Here is a 23,513-nt window from a genome sequence, read left to right as displayed (position 1 = left end):
TCAATAACAATAACTGTTTGTCTTTACTGTGTCATCATTACCTACACAATATTGATCGCTCAAAACTCATTTTACTAAGTGATAAGATAACACAGTCCGTATTAATTGCCAGAGTGTAATGCGTCGCGATAATTTCAGTTTCCATTCATTCCTACATTGCACAAGTACCTCTAATGCCCCCACACAGACACACAACTCATGATAATCGTAATTTATGAAAATGTAAAAGAATTCACTATAAACATGCCTTGGCTTTGAATAAAAAAAAACTGCTTACATGTAACGAGGCGTTCGTTCTGTGTGACGTATTTTAGAGGCTTGGCCGTGTATAATATGCCTATTTATTCGATGTATTTGTATCGGTTGAACGCAGATTTTTTTTTGTGAATTTAATTTCGATTAATCGGATTTTCTGAGCATGTGTTGGATTGAAGGAACACATGCAGACATATAAGACTTTATGATGATCGCCTTTCCGAATGACTTATTTATAGACCTTTTGCCGTTGCTCTCGTGTATACCACAACACATATGCAGATATCTTGAAAAGATAACAGTGTGGCGATGTCGATACACAATTTTTTTTTTAATTAAATAAATTTACGATGTTACTAAGCGTAATGTTGGCACAGGGTCATTGCGATAAAACTTTCGATAAGAGTAATTTCTTATCGAATTAAGTCACTCAATACAGCGTACGAGCGGCAGAGGGTTGTAGTGTGGACTATCGGTGTTGTTAATGACATCATCAGGGAAAATATTAAAGACATGACAGAATGACTAAACATTCAACATTTTGCAACTATATTCAAGTTACTCGTGACAACTTCTCATCGTTTTAATCCGAATTTCTCCTTCGCTTTATTTTTACCGACAGTATTGATGGTTGCAATAATCCAAAGCGCACACTCCGTTCTGGAAATAACCGGTAAGCAACAGTGTCTTATGGTTATTTATTGAAACACGGGCAGTCAGTGCACTTTGCCGCATGTTCGCCGACAATGCAGAAATCGTTTATACATAGGAATTAGGTCAGAATCGATGCGTTTTTATGTTCTTCTCTCGCATAGAATAAAAGTAATTCAAATGAGGTCCTAGCTTAAATCCTTAACGTTGTTAGGTTTTGAAATCCCTTAGTCCTCTACAACTGAATGACTGAATAAAATTTCCTTCGTATGAGAACTCTATTTTCATCAAAATGTGTATGTATTGCACCCGGTAGCATTTTTAAACAAACGTGTGAACATTGTGTGGTGGTGAAACATATGCTACGTTTCACAACCAACAACGAACAGCAGTGAACATCTGCTTTTTACTATACTCGATGGAGTGACGAGTAAGGGGTATGTAACAGATACACAAAGTATGCAATTTACGTACACATAGCATGAGTGAGTAATGTGAACCCGTCGGGTTGGATAGTTGTGAATTAATTGAGTAGTATACTTTAACGATCAGTTAAAATAATCAATTAATTTGTGTAAATTCCCACTTTCATAATTTGTTGATAACATTGGTCGGTGTCCTCAAACACTTTTCGCCGAAATTCAATTTTGAACTTAAGATTCCAATTCAAGTCACTTAACAATACTGATTCATTGGTATGAAATTCCAAATTTCAAAAAATTCGAACATTATTCTCTATACATGCTCACCCATAGCAGTATCGCAACTTTATATATATTTCTGTGTGAAGACGATATAAATACAGAGCACACATTTTTTTCCCTCCTATATGTAACGCACAAGCTTGTATCAGCAAAATCAACTCAAATAGGATTACTAATACACATTCACCAAATAATAATTTCAATTTCTTGGCAAAGCATATCGTTTGCAGTTATAATGCCGTGTTAGTTTAACATTAACTGTGGAGTTGTTCAGTTCAGTTCAGTTCAGTGATAGAACGTTTTGTTTCGTCAACGGGTTGCCTGAAATATTTTTTGTAAAAAGAAAAACTTATATTTGAGTGTAAGAGTTTTAAATTATTTTTTTTTCTGCTAAACTCTTTTTGATACTTCACTTAAAATTCGATTAGTTGTAAGAATAAAATTCTAAAAGAAAAAAAGATTACTCAACCATTTATACGAGTCGTAAAAGAAGGTCAATAAAGTTTTATGGACTTTTTCGATACTTATTAATCGAGAGGATTTTTAACGATTGTCTTTTTCAAAATTGTAACTGCAAACGGCAGATGACTGACAATAAAAGAACGTTACACTAAAACTGTAATTCCTGTGAAAATGGCAGCATATTGTAAATAAATTTCAATTATCAAAAAGTTTTTTTTTTGTAACGATAAATGCAATTTTATCGTTGCTTTCGTATGGTGTCGTTAACAAGTAAATTTTTGTGGTTTCCTCAATAAAAAAACAGAGAGTTCCAACTAGGAACAGAATACATAATATAAAAAAAATCGTTGACACTTTTGTCGTGGTAAAACCTTAAAGTTATAAGTGCAAACAGAGTAAATTGTACGAATACGAGACAAGTGCTTCTGTTATTTCAAAAAACACAAGTGGTTGGTATATTGCAATTTTTATTTCTTCTTAAAAAAAAGAAACTTTTAGTTAGTTAAATCGTCTAGACGGTAACGAATCGTAGTTTATTTTTAGTGTGCCTGAACAATTTGTTTACACATCTTAAATTCAATGAATGAGTATAAAGGGACCGTTGCTCGAATGAAAATGAGTTAAACTAGGGCACATTCGGTTAGATAAGATAAAAGTTAATTTTTTTCGGTTAACCACATTCGTATTGTCTAGATATCAAAAATGCGCTGATTCATGTCGAAGCGTATATTGATAGATTATTGTGATGATTTTACTCAAATAATTTTATTTCGACTAAGTTTTGGTTTGGGAAAATTTAAGGAGCTGTATTCTAGCTCATTATATCGACATTTTTAACGGTAAAGATCCAACTCTTCACCACAGACAGCATACCATCAGTATACAATTATTTATCAAATCCCTGTCCTTTTTACTTGATTAATTTCAACATTTAATTTGCTATAAACGATCCGGTTATGTAGAGATGATTATACGAATTTTTGCCGTTTGCTATCGATATAACAGATGATACAGTCGTCTCTCTGTGAAAGGTTGAACCTGCAGGGTCAAAGTCCGACAACATAAAAATAAAACATTTTTTATAGCCTTGATGTCATTGTGTTAATCAATTGATTGAAATTATTCTAAATTTTAGATAGTTTCAAGAAATGGTTGAGGTGTAATGAAGAAGAAGAGTTAAAATAATATCTTGATGGGTTAGGGATGGTAACGGTGCTGCACTCAGCAAAATTAAAATTGGTGTGAAATTGGATCGAGAAGAACTCCTGCACCTGAGCCTCTAATGGGCCTTTAGTCAATTTGTTCGCTGTTCGATATATTTCAGAGAAAATTTGTGGGTCAGACTTAAAGCTCCGATTTCTTGTTTCATAATGTTAACAGAGAATCCGATTTTAAGTTTTGTTATGAAACGAAAAAATCTATTTCGCGTACTACTTTGGTATTTACCTTGACTAGATTCGAACACAATTTTGAAATTCATCGAAATCATTCTTTCATCATGTTCACTTCAGTATAGAACTGAACGTTTCTAAAGAATGGTTCGTGTAATAGAAGAATGTACTCTACGAGAATCTTAAAGAAATGCTGAAGGGAATGTGGCGCTGTGGAAATTAGGGTCCAGCGTAATTTCGTTGATCTGCATTACATTCAGAGTTTAAATAATATTGGTCTCAGGTTACCCGTTGTAAGGCTTAGTAGGTTTTTTTTGGCCAAGATATTTGTTAAATCCATTTTTCACCGCGATGCCATGATGCTTCATTTTAGAATAAATGAAGAAAAATGTAGCAGACGACATGTCCTACATTTTACTTTATTTGGCCCAAAAAAAATCATCATCGCTGGCTCTACTGTGAAAAGTCGATTTAACAAATGTCTTGGCCAAATATAAGACGTGTGTCTCACGATTCTTTGAAATTATTTCCAAAACTTATAAGGTTACAACGTAGCCTTCTTTCTACCTTTGCTTTGATAAAAATAAAAGAAAACTAAAAACATCTCATCGCTTGTTATTGTCGTTGCTGTCGATTAGTCATCCAATCCAAAGAACTCGTCAAAAATCTTTTGTCGATTTATTTTTTTAACAATTTTTGACAAAATATTTGAACAGAATCTTTTAAAAATGGAATATTTTCCTGTTTTTTTTTTCTCGCTTCGAAATGAAAACAACAAAAAATCATTGTCGAAACATTAGACAATTGTCGAAACAAAATGTGATAAGTTATGTCAGATGATTTTAATTTTTCCATAAACTTAAACCTACCTGTACGTTTCCAGCGAACTTGTATATCGTTTTTCATTCATTATTGTGCGAAAACAAACCGAAACGTTGACACTGAATTTTTTTTTTTATTTTAAATGAAAAGAAAAACAGCCGGTACCAGCTGTTTACATACATAATTTTTCGTTTTAACCACTCAGTTTGCTTTTATTCGAACGCACTATGTCTGTACGTTTGTGTATTTCCTTTTCTTCATTAATTAACATTAAATTTCTAACGTCACCAAAATGATAATTTAAATTCTGTTTCAGTTATTTTATTCAAGAAATAAATTGAAAAAAAAAAATTTGCTGCGATATTTATATATCGTTTCGGGTCTTTTTTTATTGCCATGTGAAAACGTGCTGAGATACGCGTTGGTATTTCAATATAACAATCACGTGTTGAATTTGGTGTTGTTATTTCGATTAAAATTTTGAAATTCACACCATTCTTACCAAAAATAAAAATGAAATAAGTTCCTTGACGCTACAATCGACTGTTATATACACCAGATATATAGTAGGTATACAAGGTAGAATGTTATCAGTTTTTCGCAAAAATTGTCTTTACATGCAATTCTATTGATTAGGATAACATTGTTAAATGTCTCTTTTGCGATATGAAGCGTATTTTTAATTGATTAATTGGTTGTAACCTTTTAGCAACGGCTAATCAACCGTTATCGACAATAACGACCCTGATCAGCTCTGAATGTTTTCTCACATTGTAAAAAGTATATTAAGCCTAATAAAAGATTTAACGATTTTATATCCAGATACGATAGTCGTTTCTAAAAGGGTGACAATTGGTGTTACACTCGTTCTTTGTCCTCTCAGTTCCTCTTCTATCTCGATAATGGTTTGAGTAATTTTTTTAAAATTCAAATAAAAATGATTGGAAATGGTGTTCTAACGAATCATTTTTCTTTTTCTATTTCTAGTGTACAATGCCTCAAAGCAAAAATCTTAGCAGATTAACGAGTAAGTCTTAAGTAAATTTAATGTTGTTGGGAAGATGAATGAGGTTGTATCGTAGGAAGTTGCAATTTTCTTTTTATTTTAAAAAGTAAACAAACAGTTACCAAAAAATGTGGAACCAGATATCGAACAGTCTCTGTTGTTTCATTTAAAAGTTTAAATTTTTATTTACAGTTGACGTCATTGATATTTGTATAGAAATGTGCTTCAGCTGTTTTTCAGCTGATCCACTCATACAAACAAAATTCTAATACTCTTTTGGGGTGGAATACGAATAGTTACATGCACGCGCGTGGTAGTGGTGAAAGACCAATTTTGTTTGAATGAGTGAACCAGCTGGAAAAACAGCTGAATCAAGTTCCTAAACAAATATCACTGACGTCGACTGTAAGTCAAAAGTCAATGAATGAATGGTAATAAATGTATAACCAAATTCTTCTAAAAAAACGGTTTGTGCCAACGATGACATAATGATTGAGGTCATGTAGTGTAATTTTTTGGACCCGGTATAACCACATTTTCACGAAATTACATTGTACTGTAGAATCTACACAGTGTAGACAAGCACTGGCTAATATTTATTCATATCATGGCGTGTGAATACATTAATTAATTAATGCATGTCGAGTCGAAACGTAATGGCACACAAATTTTTTGACTCGACTTAACCATTGCTTCAATTTGTAAGCAGTTTTTAATTTTTTTTAAATAATTAAATTCGTCCTTCAATCACAAGAAAATTATCATAAATGATAAACAATATTGAATTGGAATACAAATAAAAATATTTTTGGTTGTTGTAAATAAGTAGATTCGATGTGGATAGGTTGAGTGTTGCTTTGCCGAAATTCGAAAGGATTGCGGCTGAGTAAATATTTGATTATACAATTTAAAAATAGACCAGACGAATCTTAAGTTTATGACTCAGATTCTGTTATCAAAGCTCTACGCATTACGAAATTGTGATGAACAATTTATAAAAATGAACTTTGAGAACGACGTCGTTTCATTGTCATTTGAGATTGTAGACTGTAGAATGATTACAGAAATGATTCGAATTGAAATTGTTACCAGGCTCGCCTTTCAACAATGTAATTAGTTGTAGTCATACAGTGAAAATACTGCTACAGTCAGAACTAGCTTCCGTCACATCGCGCGTCATTTCGAAATTTAAAGTAGTGAAACAAACAAAACCAGATAAGATCACCCGAATGAATTTTCTTTTTGTATACGATTACGCTGAGAAGGACATCATTTAAACTAATATTTATCTACTTTTGCATTATTCACCAACGATTAAGACAACTATTCGTTAGCACAAAATTTAATTTGTTTGTTTAACTCGGAAGAAAAATTATCGTTTCCCCGCTACCGAATAGTTCGGTTCATTAAAAATTGAGTCTAAAATCAACAACGGTGTACAACGGTGTGCAAAATTGTCAAATAAAAATTACAATACCGCCGTCTGTACACAGTATATGATAATGTATAGATAATAATGTACACGATGATTATGTGTATACGGGGCGATGTGATGTTTATATAGCGAAAATATATAGAAAATCGGAAAATGAAAAACTTTTAATTTTTTGGCAGATTCATTCAAGGCTAAACGTTTATTTCAGTTGAATTTTCTTCTCTTCTGATGTCACAATGTATCTCGTGTGCTTGTTTTATTACATTTTTACAGCAAATTATACTGAAGTCATGTTATAGCAGCGGATATGAATTGAATAGAAGATTCTTTACAATTCAATTATAAATGAAAAATTGAATATAAATCATTGTTCAGATTGTACAGATAATAACTTTGAGTCTGTGCGCGTAATTGTTTAAACCAATGTCAGGTGACCATTTTACTGCATAGCTCTGATACGCAATTAAAAGAAAACCGTGTGGTGCGGTTAGCTTTTTATTAGCATTTAAAAATAAAAATGGAATGCACCATAATCTGTTCAAAGCTAGATTTGACTGGAATTGTGGCTGTGTTTGCGTTGGCTGCAATGTGATCTTGTGTATTACACACAACAAGGACTGTTTTAATTCAATTTAATTTAACGAAATACTAATTTAAATCGAACCGGACGAACTTTGACTTGTTTGATAACAACAGGTCTATAGTTAAACGTTTTTCTGCTGTGACTATTGACTTACATTTATAATTCGTGAGAAGCGTGTAACGTTTTCAGTTCATCACAAATATCAAATTGGGTTAGAGCATCCAGACATATTATTTTTAATCGACACAAAGCATGATTCTAAGCAAAAAATTGTTCTACTCTATGCCTCCGAAATGAACAGATTTTTTTTAGAAGTTAGTCCAAATTTCAAAACGTACAACCGCCCATACAAAATTACAAAATACTCGGTCAATATTTTCGATTTTAATCTCTTTAAAGACATATTGATCAAAAAGGTGAAGGTTTAGCCACTTAAACCTATAGTCCTAGCTACCGGGCAGATTAAACAAATTTCTTCTTATTTCAGCTGCAAACGGTCTCAGTGAAGTTGAGCGATTTTTGAGTTTCAATAGCGACAAAATATGTAAAAAATCTTCCTTGCTCCTTCCAAGTTAATATTTGAGCTTCGCGCTAAAAAGCTTTTACTATCGCACTCTGACTACATTTTCATTTATTTATCTCACAGTTGCTTTTCAGAAAACGTGCACCGGTTTTTATTTTATGAATCATCCCACATAGTTATAAAGATTCAAACATTTTTTTAATTAAAACATTCTTTAAATCTCGCCTCGCATATGACGTTCGAACGGAACGTGTATATCCAAATGACCGTATCGAAGAGGAAGACGAAAATATTTCACCACCGAAATGCACGTCAGTGTATTTTAAATAATAATCGAATAATATTGTTAACGAGTATATTTTCTGAAAAAAACCGATCACCAATAATTCTTGCTTATGTTTCGTTTTTTGTTTGAATTTGAATTTTAAATATTTTTTTTTTGAAGAACTTATTATTCTCCCAAAACGAGAAGGTCACCATTATCGCTGCTCCTCGCATTAAATTCTAAATTGAAGACAAAAAAGCAACATATTAAGTAGATGTATTGTGATGTTGTTTGGAGTCGAGTAACAAAAAGTCGACTAATAAATTTAAATTAAACGAGATGTTGTTCGGTTTTCAATAAATGAAATGAAATTTTTTTTTTAGTTAATTTACTACACTAACAAATAAAAAAAAGCGTCTGTAAAGTGGTGTGTTCAACAGTGTTATGTGATGAGTATGAGTAAATAGACCGAATACATAACAGAATGCCGGGCGTTTAAAAATAGAAAAATTCAAATTAGATTCAGGGTCAGTTGGGAAAGTTTTTTTTTTGCAATTTTTATTATTTATTTTTATTGTTGAATCCATAATGTGTCTAATGAACTTCGCGTGGAATTATTCGGCTTTATCGTCATTTCGAAGATCATTTAGTCTGGTAGTAGTTGAAAATTAACAGGAGCAAAATTTCAAAATTCGCGCTCTTTATATTTGAAATTTTAACCTCGTAATCAACCTTTACATACTTTTACTTTCCCTAGGATCGAAAGTGGCTTATTACGAATAGAGGATAAAAAGGGATTTTAATTTTAAGCTAAAAGACATGTAATAGTATGTTCATAGCATTTACAAGCAGTGACGCAACACATTTTATATGTTTGTGGACGGTAAGTGCATTTTCCCTGTCACAAACAGTGATGTAAGTTGGACTTTACCGTGCATAAGCATGCGATAATATTTTTCATACCTAGGTTCCGAACAGTGTGACTTCGTCGCCCTGTTTTCCGTCCAATATGAAAAAACATTTCGTACCTAGGACTAAAAGTATTTTTTAGCATATTCGATTCCAGACCTCACCTTCGGCTCTGTCTGGAAACTTCCCACACGCTAAAAAAGACTTTTAGTCCTAAGGTACGAAATGTACTATTACATGACTAAGGATAAAAAGATGAAAAGTAGAGTTTTCGTGTGAATTTTGTTGATCCGAGGCGAAATCGGTGTCAATAAACACACGAAAATTGACTTTTCATTTGTATCCCGAGCTATGTAATGGATTTTACATGCTGAGGGCGTCGAAAGAAGTGCTTAAAACATGAAAAGTACAGTTTTCGACGCTTGTACCATGTAGAATCAAGTACATAACTCTGAATAAAAGTTGAAAATTCTAGTTTACGTGTGTTTATTGACCTCGGCCTCGCCTCGGATCAACAAATTACAAACGAAAACGCTACTTTTCTTGTTTAAAGTTAAGTTAATTCGGTATGAAAATGAAACTTTTACTTGTGATTATGAAACTCGGTTTCGCCTCAGACCAACAATACTCACACGTAAACTCGACTTTCAACTTTTTATCGCTATGTATGTAATGTACGTAACCATTACAAAATAGCTATCGATATCGTAGAAGGGAGGTCTACACTTATCCATTTTCTTCATTTTTGTGCTTGTAATACAATATCCGTACTATCGGTAATGGTTTCGTACTTAGTTGCCTGAGCTAATTAAATGCGAAATAAAACAAAAGGAATTCGATAACAGAATCTGATATCATTTGTCAGATTGCGGCTTTGTGTGACGCAATAGGTAGACAATGTAGAATACATCAAACTTATGGTTGATCATCAGACATTCAATTTTTGGAGAAAAATTGTATGTAGGTACTGTGTGCATAGACACGCCATACAATAAACGAATATTATGTTTGTAGTCAGTATGGTCCATAAATTCTGTCATCGCGTTATCTAAAGTTAATAATAGGAAGGTTGTCATGACGAGCGGTGTTCATTTTTTTTGAGCATCCATGAACTCTGTGGGAGTACAGGGCGAGGGTTGGTTTTATACAATTTACGACGCAAATGTTGAAAGTTTTTTAGGATAAAAAAAAGAGTACCGAGGGAAGTTCCACTGAAATTAACGGACTGAAATGAACATATCCCTCATACATTTCATCTTTGCAATAAATATTTTCTTTATCAATGAGACAGAGAATGATCCAGTTATTCGTTATAATTCAGTTGCATCAAAATTATCATTCATATCTCTGGAGCAATAAAATTCAAATTAAAATTTATTTAAATACCCGCCGTCGTTAGTTATACAATGAAAACGACGAAATTTATAAAAAATGAATTATCTCACAATAAAACCTCCATATCATTTCCAATAACAAAAAACTCGTTACTGACGGAAACACCAGCAATGTTACATCACATTTGAATCATTTTTTTTTAACAATTCAATTTTGTTAAGCTGACTGAGCTGATTTATAAACGAGCGATCGACACGATCGTTAAGCAACATTATGCGCATAAAATGATGATTCTGATTTTATTTACTGATCGAGTTAAATTTACATATTGATAAAGCTCTCAGTTCATATTTTAAAAAAAACTCGGTGTATCGTCCTATCTAAATGCGTTATTAGGCTCATTTGTTTGGCTGATGTAACTGATAATATACATTGACCTTGAACTTGTTTTAATTTCTTTCTGTTAAAGTTTTCTTCAGGATGCTATCATAATAATAAACAAGCTAGTTCTTTATCGCTCAAAGTTATTAGTTTTTTTCGGAAATTTCCATGCACCATAATGAACCCGAACGAATATTGTGAAAGTGTCGAAAGAATCGATAAGAAACGTTTTCTTTTAATTGTTTTCGAGAAATCGTCGATTGAAATATGGGTTTGCATATTAATGCTTTTATTTGTAATAAATCGGACGTCACGTTACTTTGAACGCACGTAAGAGACGTTGAACGACATCATCGGCGAACCTTGTATACTGAAACACATTCTATTTAAAAATGCACACAAATAGATGAGTACGATGTCCTTGACGATTTATATTATTATGACGATCAGGGGGGAGGGCAGTTGAAAACTTATTGCCGACGCATTCCGTCTAACGATTTGGCCTGGGATACTATAAGCTTGTGTTCATTTAGTTTTAAATCCAAAATTTTGACAACAAAATTAGAAATTGTAACCACCAATTAAGCGCTTTCAGCCATCACATTTCAGCTCTCGAGTCTACTGTGTCTTGATTATTCTTAAAATTCATACAGGATGTCAGGATATACAGTTAATGTCAACCAAATTTGTGTTCAAGTTTGCTTCAGCTGTTTTACCGGCTTATCCAAAGCGCACAGCCTATACGTCTTAATACGGGTTTCATAGCAGCATCATTATTTGAGCGGACTATATGGTGAAGTATCTGATGCAAACTTAGACACAGATTTGGTTGACATTAACTGTAAACCAAAAATATAAATTTTCAAGACAAAAAATTGTCATCAACCAATGACCTTATGAAGTATTAGACAAATTTTCCCTAGCAAAACTTTCGTATAATTCCATTCGAAACACGTAATTTCGATCCAAAATAAATCGATAAGAAAATAGTTATTGCATCTCTTAAATAATTCTATCGTTCTATCGTCGCTTTACATGATAGAAAATGTTCGTCATTTCAAAGTTTACATAACAAACATCGCAAAAAGAAACGTCAATCAATCAAATTCTATGAGTTCGCGTCTCTATTATGTACACGACTGAAAATATATGTATTTGCTTTGTCGAAGCTATTTTTTTTACTTGAGTTACTTGAGTTAAAGATGTCCACATTTACCATTATAGCCATCATATTACACATAGGGAAAAAGAATCGTCTCTCAGATAGTAAGTTAAATAATGTTACGACCGCATAGGGACGGGAACTTATGTATATTGATTTTCTAGCGGTTTGATAAACACCAACATCCTGTTGGTTTATTACATTGTTGTGTTAATTGTGAGACAATCAACTTTCAAAGATATATTATGCAAGTGAAAGGGATGGGAATTTCTTCGGTGCAGTTTTCTTTTGCAATAAATACCAGCAAGTGACGACTCTGGAAGTTCAAAGTTTAAATACTTTTTATTGCTGTCTTGTTAGTCTTTAACATTGAATATGTGTGGTGTGTATCGTATTCCTTTTATCGTTTAAATTAATGAAATAAAATATCAGACACGCTTCTTTCTGTAGGTTCTGAAACTAAGTATGTTGATATGGCTTATTGGGTCGATTTAAATTATGATGACCACGCACTTATAACTATCGTTCGGCTTGATATATCAAATTTCACTTAATATGGTAGTGTTGTTATGTTTGAATGGACAGTTTTTTAATTGTTGCTTGTGGCTTCTCCCAAGCGAAACATATATGAAATAGTACACGTTGCCATTGACCATTTCATGTGTCTATGTTTGGTTTTACTTGCTGAAAAAATAGACCTAATTATAATAATCAGTTGTGACTGTAAGCTGCAGTGCACTTTCATCATTTTCACAGCTGAAAGTGTAGATTCAGTTGACGATTCTATACGACTTTGCATGCTTCAGTTTTAGGAGTTCAGTAATAGAAGATTACATTGGATGCAGCAAAAGTAATTCATTACATGACTGTAGGTGACTGTAAATCGTTTGTGAGTTTGCGAGTATCACAAGGCTGTTTCCGAATGAACGAATTCCGTGGAAACATCAAATGCGCTCTAGTCTATTGCCTGTCCCATGCGAAAGTTAATTATCATTTCACAGAGGGTAATGGCTAACTTTCGCATGGAGCAGACAATAAGGTTGTTTTACTGAAGATGCTTGTGGTGGTTATTGCACAAAGAGCCAAAGGCGAGTTTCGTAGTCTCACAAGTGACACTGGTCTGTAATATACTAACTGCGTTTTATTGTAAAATTGGTAATTTTTAGCCCAGCAACGAGGAATTTTACTGAGTGGATTCAATGCGGTATTTCATTTTTCATTTTTCTCTATTTACATTTCGTAAAAATCTCGGAGTCGCATATGACCCATGAGTTTGAGTGCTAAGTTTTAACAGACAGTTATGGTTAATGAGTAGGAAAAGTGGTCAGGTTTTTTCTTAATTTTTAAAGGTATTCCATTCGACATGAGGATGAGCTGAATCTATTACTTGATCTATTCGAAATATTTGACCTTTTCGCTTTTCTCAATTTTAGTAGTACTTTGACTAGCCAAATCTTCCATTAATATACTTTCAAGCAACTGCTTCTTACTGCTCATTACTTATTACTGTCGTCGCCATCCATCATAGTGCGTTCACATGGGAAACGTTAACAACTTCCATTATAATAGTCTCAAATCTTTTTAACTAAAAGGTGTGATTCCGTCGATAGGTGACATTGAAAGTTTTACACTTCATTAGTCCAATAAATGACTGCGTCTTCCAAAATTCACTTGACATTCATGTGATCAAAATTTAGCCTAAGAACTGATGACTAAGAACCAATCAATTTATACTGGACCACGAAATCATAAAACGCAGACACTTTTATCCTATTAACAGATCATTGATTTCTGAATGAATGTCGGCTTTTTAATGTTAATTATCACATTCATTTTCGAAATACAAACTCTTAAAATGGCTATTTTTTGTATTGAATTTGTGGATTAGCATAAATTTTCAATCAATTATAGTGTTTCGTGATAGTTTCACGTTTCATTGATGACCCACAACGTGATCGCTGGATTTATCCGACGTGATAGTTTTATTAGTCAAACAAACATAATTCTTTTTAAACACTATTTATTAAAGGAAAATGCGCAAAAAAAGACTGCTCACAATAATGACGCAGCCAGTAAAAAAGCGATCTTTTCTAAAATTAAATTTACAATAAATAAAAATCATCTATCCTGCTTTTCCCTAATGTGCCCAAAATACAGGCAGCGTTTCCACGTTGGATAGCGATTGAAATTCGTTGCAAAAGATAGTCCTTTGATCTAACCTCACCAGTTGCCTTTTTCATTAATGATCCCAATTTGTCCACAAATTTCTTCGTTTCAGGACCCATGCAACCTAATGTCTCGAAAGCAAGCGGAGTGAATAAATAATTTTGCTTTAATTTCATATAATGATTATGTTTATGCCTCTCCGCTCTGTCAGCAATTGACCGTGCTTTCTTTGATGAATCGGTAATATAGGATGCAGCCATTGTATCTCTCACAGTTACATCCCACAACAATGATCTACCATGACTCCATGGTATCAAAGTCACTCCATCAGGTCTTTTACCATCATCTCGTGAGATACCAGGTGGCTGTATTATGTTAGGAATACCTGCACTAGAAAAACCATGAGAGAAAATCATATTCATACTGTCATAATTCTTTTGTGTAGATGAATCTCATGATTTTTTGTTTCTTTCTATATTTAGTTGAGTTAGATCTAATTTTGAACACAGTGATAGAAGTACAATTGAATTTGTACATTTTTTTTCGAAATAGCGGATTTCCGTTCTGAAGTCTTTTTGTTTGTAAAATGCTACTGGATAAATTATCTCAACTGAGAGAATTTGTTTTTTTTACTATTTTTCGTGTTTAATCACCACATAATTGATAGTTACGGAGGCAGTGCACACACTTCTTTTTCGAAATTTTTGTTATCGCAAGTCATAAAGACCACGGCAGAGTAAAGTTTATTTTACTCTGCCGTGCATAAAGACACAACGATTAGAAGAAAAACCCTGAGTTCGATTGAGAACTAAAACAAAAATTCTGATTGAGTAAAGACCTAGAACCTTTGAAACTCAAGTGCATGGGCATTAAAGAATGAAAATAATTTTCGTTTCAAAGTCGTTTTTGTTCAAACATTATTAAGTTATAACAAGATTATTATGCGTGCAATCGTAGTCATATTCTTTAATCGTCGGTCGAAAACCATAAACTAGTTCTGTTCCAACAGAATGCATATTGTGCCATTGAATGACTCCAATTTAACCCAATTATAAATGTTTGACTGCATGTAGGTACAGAAACATTTTTGGCTTAAGTGATCTTGTTATTGTTAACCGAAAAGCCAAAATGACCGCCTTCTAATGAATAATATTCAAAATTCATTTATATCTGCTTCGTCTGTTGACTATGTTGACTACAAAAAGCTGTTCATGTATCGGTGTGTTATTCAATCGAAATAAAATAAAATTGCAGACTCATTTTGCGTCGGCAATCACAAGATCATGACTCGCTGGAATTTTTTTTACCTCAATCCATAAAAGCTGATCATGGGGTTGGCCCGTACGTTCTTTTGCGTTGTTATTATTTTTTTCGCAATTCTGGTCCATAATCATCACCTTTCCATGCATCCATTTACTGTCGTTTTGAAGGTATTTATTTCACAGTGCGTTTTTGATTATTTTTTCGCACTTGGGCTTTTTCACATTTTTTTCGCACGCTACATAGCTCAGTACCTTTAAGAAAGACTAAATTTTATAAATAAAAACTTTGCACAGACCAGGATTTGACCACCCAACAACAAAATTCTTCCAAACACCAAGCAACGACCATAGCCATTCGGCTACAGAGTCACACAATTATACAGAACGTATTGTTAAAGCGTACATACTAAGCATTGACTACTTGATTTTATTTAGCGCGTCTCTATACATCACATTGCAATGTGTATATAGAACAGGTTGCTTGATCGTTCAAATGAATTCATGTTTGCATGTGAATGTTTGGTAGAAATTTTGGTAATATTTTGCATTGGAAAGGTGATTATGGCCCGAAATTGCGAAAAACGTTGTATCTACCACGGTAGGTATGCCGGTATTTTTTCGCACACGATGTCTTGTCGACCTCGGCTTCGCCTCGGATCGACAATCGACATCTAGTGCGAAAAAATACCTTCATACCTACCTTGGTAGATAAATAACTAGAAACTTTCATCCTTAAATTCATTAGTGTATTCAATTCACTTCACTACGTTAAATAATCGCCATAAAGAAATGAATTAGGTGAACGATTGAATGGACGAGATTAGAAGGTTATGACATGAATTAATGTTAAGACCGGACCGGTAAAGTCCCAATCATCTACGAAACATTGGTGCTTGAAGCCAATTTTTTACCATAATTAAATATTCGTCTTAGAAAAGATTTATCTTCGATTTGCGCATTTAAATCATAAAATTAAAATACCAATCTGAAAATGACCTGATTTGTACTGTTTAAATGAAATACTGTCTGGTCAACAATTTGATTTTCGATTTTCGAAAAAAATCAGTAATTTTTAGACTAATATTCAAATGAATATACCCGAACCACCTCTTTTACTGCAATTTACAATAAACATTATGCTAATAAGGCACCGCGTGCAAATTGAAAATGAAATTAATGTTTGAGTTTTAGACATTCAATCCAATCGATAAATTAAACGAAACATGTTTTTCGTATGCATACGAATATGAAAAATTGCATCAGTAATAATAGTGCTAAATTAAGCCATTAGAGAAGGTAAAGTGTTTTCGCTGATTTATGCGTAATTGTACGTATCTAAATGGTCGAATTAATTTATTAAGATCTCTATTAAAAAGTGATCGATTTTTATTTAAAAAAAAAGGTAATAATTGGGTTAAACACGCTATAAATGAATAAATAATTATTTTAATTAAAAAGTTAAATGATTGATTTTAAGAACGTTAAATATTTCAATTATCCATCGAGGTGTCAAATTTAACATATAAATTCTAATGGATCGATGCTAATAGATATCTTTGAAGGTTAATTAGACGAACTAAAAATTGTTTATGGCTCTCATAATTTGTACAGTCTACACAGTTAGCAATTAATACAGAGAAAGCCGAATTCGAACACATTTTTCAATATTTACTTTGAAAAGTTATTAAATTTTCACAACTAAATCAACAACGAGCCATCTGTTCGAATGTTTTATCTGAGGGAGTGTAGACTAAATTTGAAATTTTGGTTTTTTCCCACACATTTCGATATTATTTTAGTTGTTCAATGGCATTCACTTCAGACGAAGAATTCATTTTTCGCTTTACTTTTTTTTTACAGATTTTATATCATGTCGCCAAGTACTCAATATTATGGTAATCTTAGGGTTCATGTTAAATTATGCCCTAAGAGTCAATCTGACAATAGCCATTGTGGAAATGGTTGCACCAACACCCATCGAACAATCAGTAACCAATGGCAACTCATCAATATTATACAATACGACAGCAGCGCCAGTTAACATTACGGTAAGTGGTCATTGCCAATGGAATCATCATTAAAAACCAAATATAACTTAGCCAAATATTCCGATTTATAGCAAAATGCAGAACCAGCAAAATACGAGAAATTTAACTGGTCGTCGGTGCAACAAAATCTGATTCACGGCAGTTTCTTCTGGGGTTACATTCTGACCGAATTGCCCGGTGGACGATTAGCTGAATTGATTGGTGGACGAAGAGTATTCGGTCATAGTATGTTGTGGGCTAGTATTATTACATTGTTCACTCCAGGAGCCGCATATCTTGACTATAAAGTGGTTGTCTTTCTACGTGCACTGTTGGGCTTAATGTTAGGTAATTATCGGCAATCATTAAATCTACTACTTCTTTTGTTTAAACTAGAGCTTCAAAGTGTGTTTAGCTTCAAACTAATAAAAATAAAAATAGTCGGAGTCCGAGATTAATTCCATCGGATACCTTCTTGTAGTTTGGTCATTTGAAAAGGACCTGGCAGGCACTGAGAGATGTTTGAACAAGTGTTCAGTGTTGCTAACCAGATCCATTTACTTATAGTTCTATAAAGAAGATTAACTTCATTGGTACGGAGCGAAAATAATGTTGGAAATTTTCGTTGTGTTTTCAGGTGCCAGTTGGCCAGCTATTCATCCCATGACCGCTGTCTGGATCAAGCCAATGGATCGTTCCAAGTTTATGGCAAACATGATGGCATCGTCATTAGGAGCTGCTGTTGCTATGCCCGTTTGTGGATTTCTAATTTCATATATGGGCTGGGAGAGCGTGTTTTACTTTACTGGTAAATTTCAATTTTTCATATTTTTTTCTCGGATTTTTTTTTTTTTTTTTGTTTTTGCTTAATGGCCTAACATAACTTTTTGCTTAAACGAAAAAAAAAGAATAAATTCACCGATTCACCGAGTATAACAACCGGTTTATCCATGTCAACTATAACAATCAATCCTCAATCCGAAATCTAAAATAAAATATCACTCGCGGTCTACATAACTACATAACATACGTATACGATAATCCCATGCTAAATCGTTTTTTATAAACACGGTTTTTTTTGCGCTCGATCACGAGACCTGTAGCTCTTTGTTTACCACGCAGCAAGATATTTAAAAAAAAAAATCAAATTCAAAAACGTGTTCGCTATATAAAGTAACGTGGCTTCTTGCGAACGATACTATAATTATAATTTACGACGAATACATTTTATATTTGAACGAAAATGTATGCGCATTTCGTATGGAATGGAGTAGTCTTGGTGAATGAATCATAAACCTGCAAATGGAATAAATAAATAATCTGTCGGCATGTAAGTAAATCGGTTGTATATAAGTGTGAATGGGAGACGTTTAGGTATTTCGGGTATTTCTGAACTGCAATCAAGTAAAAATGCACAAAAAATGATTAAACACCAGAGATCGTCAGTAATGTGTTGGTGAAACATTTGGATTAGTGTAACCGTGCACTTTTCCGTTCTCCCACTTTTTTGGGGATTTTTTAACACGATCGCGTGACAAATCCAAATTAGCCCTAATCACTAACGGAGCGCTAAATGGAGTGGATAATTTGAGAGCGACTCTAAACTTAGACTAACTTCCAAATAATTAATTGTCTACGTAGACCCCTTGCCAAATGATATCAAAAACTATTTGGAAAATGATCTAACGCCAAGTGCTAAGATCGTGGTTCTCGCCATGCTATGTTCAATGAATTGATGAAAACTAGTTCGAATTAGTCATAAAAAGCGTTTATTGGGTTAGCAAATACCAGCCATAAAATTCTGTTTTTTGTTTTGACAAAGTTAGAAAACCAAGCTGAGAAAACCGTCCAATGAAGTCAAAAACTTTCATCGAGATTACAGACGTACTTTCTGCCCAGAGCACTTTCGAAGTATCTTTCTTTTTACCTCATAAGCATCTTTGATTTCAATCATAACCGATTCATACCAATCCTGCGAATATTTTGAAAATCTCCAAACAAAATTTTCATTTTTAGGTGGAATCGGTCTGGCATGGTCAATCCTTTGGTTCATATTTATCTACGAAACACCAGCATCCCATCCACGAATTTCGCCAGAAGAACGACGAGAAATCGAAGACGCTATCGGTACATCCACATCGAAGCAACGGCCTTCCTACGTTCCATGGTTGTCGATTTTATCGTCGCCATGCGTATGGGCTATCATTATTACACATGGATGTTCGGTGTTCGGTTACTTTACTGTGGTAAATCAGTTGCCCACATACATGAAGCAAATACTCCATTTCAATATCAAGGAGGTAATTATTGTTTAATTAATCATTCGTTCGAATGCAAGCACATCGAATCTACTACTTCCTGTGATGTTCGGTATTACTCACACAAAATCTCTTACTTCATCAGTTTAGTCATACAATTTGATATAAAAATCACAGACAGAGATCATCGCTTATTATTGTCGACGTTTTCGATAACAGATGAAAACGTTGACGTTGCTTCAATAAGTTTGGGATATCAATTTCTGACCGTAGCGCCAATGACTCTTTTCCTAAAACTGTTTTGTTAACCGCACATAGTATAATGGCAGACCAACTATTTGATCGGAATTTCTAACATTTCTAGTACTTGAACATGATTGTATTGACCTACACACTATAAGAACGATTTATCAAATTCTAAAGCAAAATTTTATCACTTTTTTTTCGTGTAATTATTTGTCAACGACATTCATCTTAATTATCGTGTGCTTATTACTCATCGCTCCACAATCGACACAATTACCAACTGTAACTATATGTAGTGAGTAATTTGTTGTATAGTGAAACTTACATTCAATTGTGCTATCCAACATGTAAATAACATTTTTTTAATGGTACGTCTCTGATCACTCATTAGAGTGGATCGATTTATTCAACTGATTCATATGTGGATGCAGCACACATTTCTAATTATTAATTTTGACTGTCCATAGCGGCGTAACTCTCTCGTAATGATTAGTCGAAAGAAATAATTTCAAAACCAATTTTCTTAATCCAATCCGACGTCCACGTAGGGAGATTTATTGAAGAATGTAGTTCTGGTTATGTTCTACATTTTTCTCCATTTGACCAAAAATAAGGCATCATGGCTTCGTGGTAAAAAATTGTTGGAAAGAATGTCTTGGTCAGAAATATGTCACGAAGTTTTATGATTCGAAAGCAACAAGCAATATAACACTTAATGAAAATAGGAAGACTCCACGAAAACATCTTTTCTGAAAAAGATACGCAACAATTTAGAGAGATTAAAGAAAAAAAAATTGACCCACCCTACGACCGTAATATAAATAGCAAAATTGTCATGCAAATGGAACTCGGTGCAGGATTGATTTAGAAATATCAAGGCGCTAAGATTGAAATATTTTCTTGCTCTTTCCGGCAATAAAATTAATAGTTTAATTAGCTTAATTAGCATGTCAATGTCTGTTCGATATATTCTGACACAGAAAATGAATTTAATCATAATTGTAATGTAGGTTTTTGGAGTTATGTGTTTAACGCATTCAATGAATGTGACTGAAATGCTTCATTGAAATTAATATTAATTTGAAGTTATACGATAAAATTATATCAAGGGAATTCATTGTCGTCGGTCGTTGTAATTCAACAGATTCTTTGAATAATCTGTTCTTTAACTTGGGCTATATAATTAACAGATTTTATGATTCCTTCGTGATACGCTTGCCATTTTTTTTAAATGTCACGAACTCAAAACATTTTCCAATTTCCTTTTCACAGAACGGTCTTCTATCGTCGTTACCCTACTTCGGAAAATACGTAATGGCCGTCCTGGCCTCCTATCTAGCCGACCATCTTCGACAAAATGGCAAATTGACCACCACCCAGGCTAGAAAATCATTTACGGCATTCGCAGTAATCACACCCGGTTTGCTGATGATTCTACAAGTATTCTTCGGAATGGATCGTACATTTGCCGTAATCATATTCACACTGCAGCTGCTGTTCAACGGGGCTGTGACAGCCGGTTATTTGGGAAATGGTTTGGACATTGCACCGAATTTCTCCGGTACCATCTTCGGTATGGCCAATACGTTGTCATCACTTGGCGGATTTTTGTCGGCTTACATGGTTGGCACTTTGACGAGAGTCGACGTAAGTAGAAAATTATGCAGAGCGGGGGGATTTTTTGGATACATAAATATTCACTGAATCTGTGGAAATGAGGGAACGTATGCAGAATATGGCGTTTTTGAATAAAAGAATATTCAATCAAAGTCCATATAAAGGTGGTGATGAAATTGGACACCTTTTCATAACACTTTTTGTAGCCATGTAACGTCATGAATCAGTAATTGATCCTTGTTTTAGTTGTTAAACTAATTAACTTTTCAATATCACGTACATGGTCTTTGGAAAATTGCCATAAATCTGAATTTTAAATAATTCTGCCACGCACCACAAATAACTGTCAATGAGGAGAAGCGGATTCATTAGAACGTTTTTCAAACTGTATCGCTTACACTAATTGTTCGTGGTGTAGATTCAGCTGTCTGCTGCTTTGGAACCAGTGACCGTTTTTTGTGAAAACATTTTCCCCGAGTTTTTTCGATTTTTTTAGAGTTTCACAAAAAAAAAGTTTTGGAAAAATTTTAGAGGAAAAGGGGGAAAACTCAGGAAAATGCAGCGAAATGGTTTTCCAAAAATATTCCCAGGAACCTTGAGCAACCGTGAGCAACGCGACAACGATGATTGTCAGTAAGGATTCAGCTCGAAAAGCTACAAGGACCGACTTTTTCAAACCAACATCGCTCATAAAGAGAAAATCCTTTTCAAGTGCGCCTTATTCTCCTTCTTCTTATTTACCCTATTTTCTTCCCACAATAGGCCATGAGAAAATTGCGTTTTCTTAACGACTGGTCGAATGAGAAAAGTGCAATGGGGAGAAAATAGAACTTTTCTCATTCGAACTGTCTCTTTGCTTATGCTTTCTAAAATGGCTTGGTGAATCGATGTTGTCGTTTCGTGGAGAAAAACGACAAAACACATTACGCACGCATGAAGAACGTTGTGTTCACCTCTGGGAGCACTTCGCACTTCGCTCTGGCCGCAAACATCGCTCTTGTTAAAATTTTCTATTTTCTCCCATCGGAAAACAAATAACTATTGCGATTTTGTATATATGTTTTCGTATGCACAAATTTCTAAAAAACCGATTCGATCCATGAACAAATTTCAACACTTCTTGCCAAACACCAAATTGACCAATAATAATCTTTTATCCCGACAGAAATCTTACGGACAATGGCAAATCGTTTTCGGTGTTCTTGCCTTCACTTACATTTTCGGTGGTCTCTTTTACGTTATCTTCGGTAGCGGTGAATTGCAGAGATGGAACACACCACCAGAAAAGAATCAACGACCGGACACCGAAGAAGCGTTACCACTTAAAAAGAATAATGTCGACGTTAAGTGAGCCTAATTTACTTACTTAGATCCAATTTTTTTTTATTTATTTGATTTTCTTTACAAAAAAAATTCATTTTTATTATTGACGTTCAATAGAATAATAATTTTAAAATTTTTTATTCGGAAAAATGTTGATAAAGTGATAAAGTAAAAAAATAACCATACAAATCGACACTGTTATAAAACTAGGAATTTAGTAAGAGGACATAAAGTGAATGCATTGCATTGAGATGATTGTGATTGTAAGAGAATTTTTTTTTTGAACAAAACGTAAAAAACAGATCAATTTCACCCTATATACCATAACCTTTCTGATGAATTAACTTTGTGGTTCGATTAGATCAGAGAATAAAGACTGAATAAAATATTGTATCGATCGAATGCTTAACAAGATAAAATTTTATTTTTTATAAATTTGATAAGAAAAGAGAAAAATAAGAGAAAACGAATTCAAAACCATCAAAATTAAACATCCAACATCTGATATATAACTGGAAGTGAATGTTCAAAATGGGAAATAATCGAGAATAGGCGAGGAGGGTACCAGCCTAACTATAGGTATTTTTGACAGTTTCTAGTAAAGAAAGTGGAAAAGAACACGTTTTCGTGTGGCTTTTGTAGATACGAGGCGAGGATGAAGTCAATACGAGTAAATGACACCTTCCATCCATTGTACTCCAGAGATAGCCATTGCATTTCAATTCGCGAA

General features: G+C 33.7%; 1 protein-coding gene across 3 annotated transcripts; it reads left to right on the top strand.

Moving 5' to 3' along the window:
- Positions 1-1,714: 1,714 nt before the first annotated feature.
- LOC119066765 (sialin) lies at positions 1,715-23,197 on the top strand. 3 transcript variants are annotated; one of them, XM_037169402.1, is made up of 8 exons: positions 1,715-1,971; positions 5,273-5,312; positions 17,173-17,360; positions 17,432-17,687; positions 17,977-18,147; positions 19,356-19,639; positions 21,116-21,490; positions 22,626-23,197. In XM_037169402.1, exons 2-8 carry the CDS (start codon positions 5,279-5,281, stop codon positions 22,809-22,811), a joined length of 1,494 nt encoding a protein of 497 aa, XP_037025297.1. In that variant the 5' UTR covers positions 1,715-1,971; positions 5,273-5,278; the 3' UTR covers positions 22,812-23,197. The 3 variants fall into 3 exon arrangements, with proteins under 3 accessions (XP_037025297.1, XP_037025299.1, XP_037025298.1); XM_037169403.1 differs by having other exon boundaries at positions 1,858-2,521; XM_037169404.1 differs by lacking the exon at positions 5,273-5,312 and having other exon boundaries at positions 1,848-1,971.
- Positions 23,198-23,513: the final 316 nt, after the last annotated feature.

Source organism: Bradysia coprophila, chromosome IV (genome assembly GCF_014529535.1).
Source record: "Bradysia coprophila strain Holo2 chromosome IV, BU_Bcop_v1, whole genome shotgun sequence".
NCBI lineage: Eukaryota > Metazoa > Arthropoda > Insecta > Diptera > Sciaridae > Bradysia > Bradysia coprophila.
The sequence above is the reverse complement of the archived record's forward strand: the minus strand, read 5'-3'. Positions and strand labels throughout refer to the sequence as shown.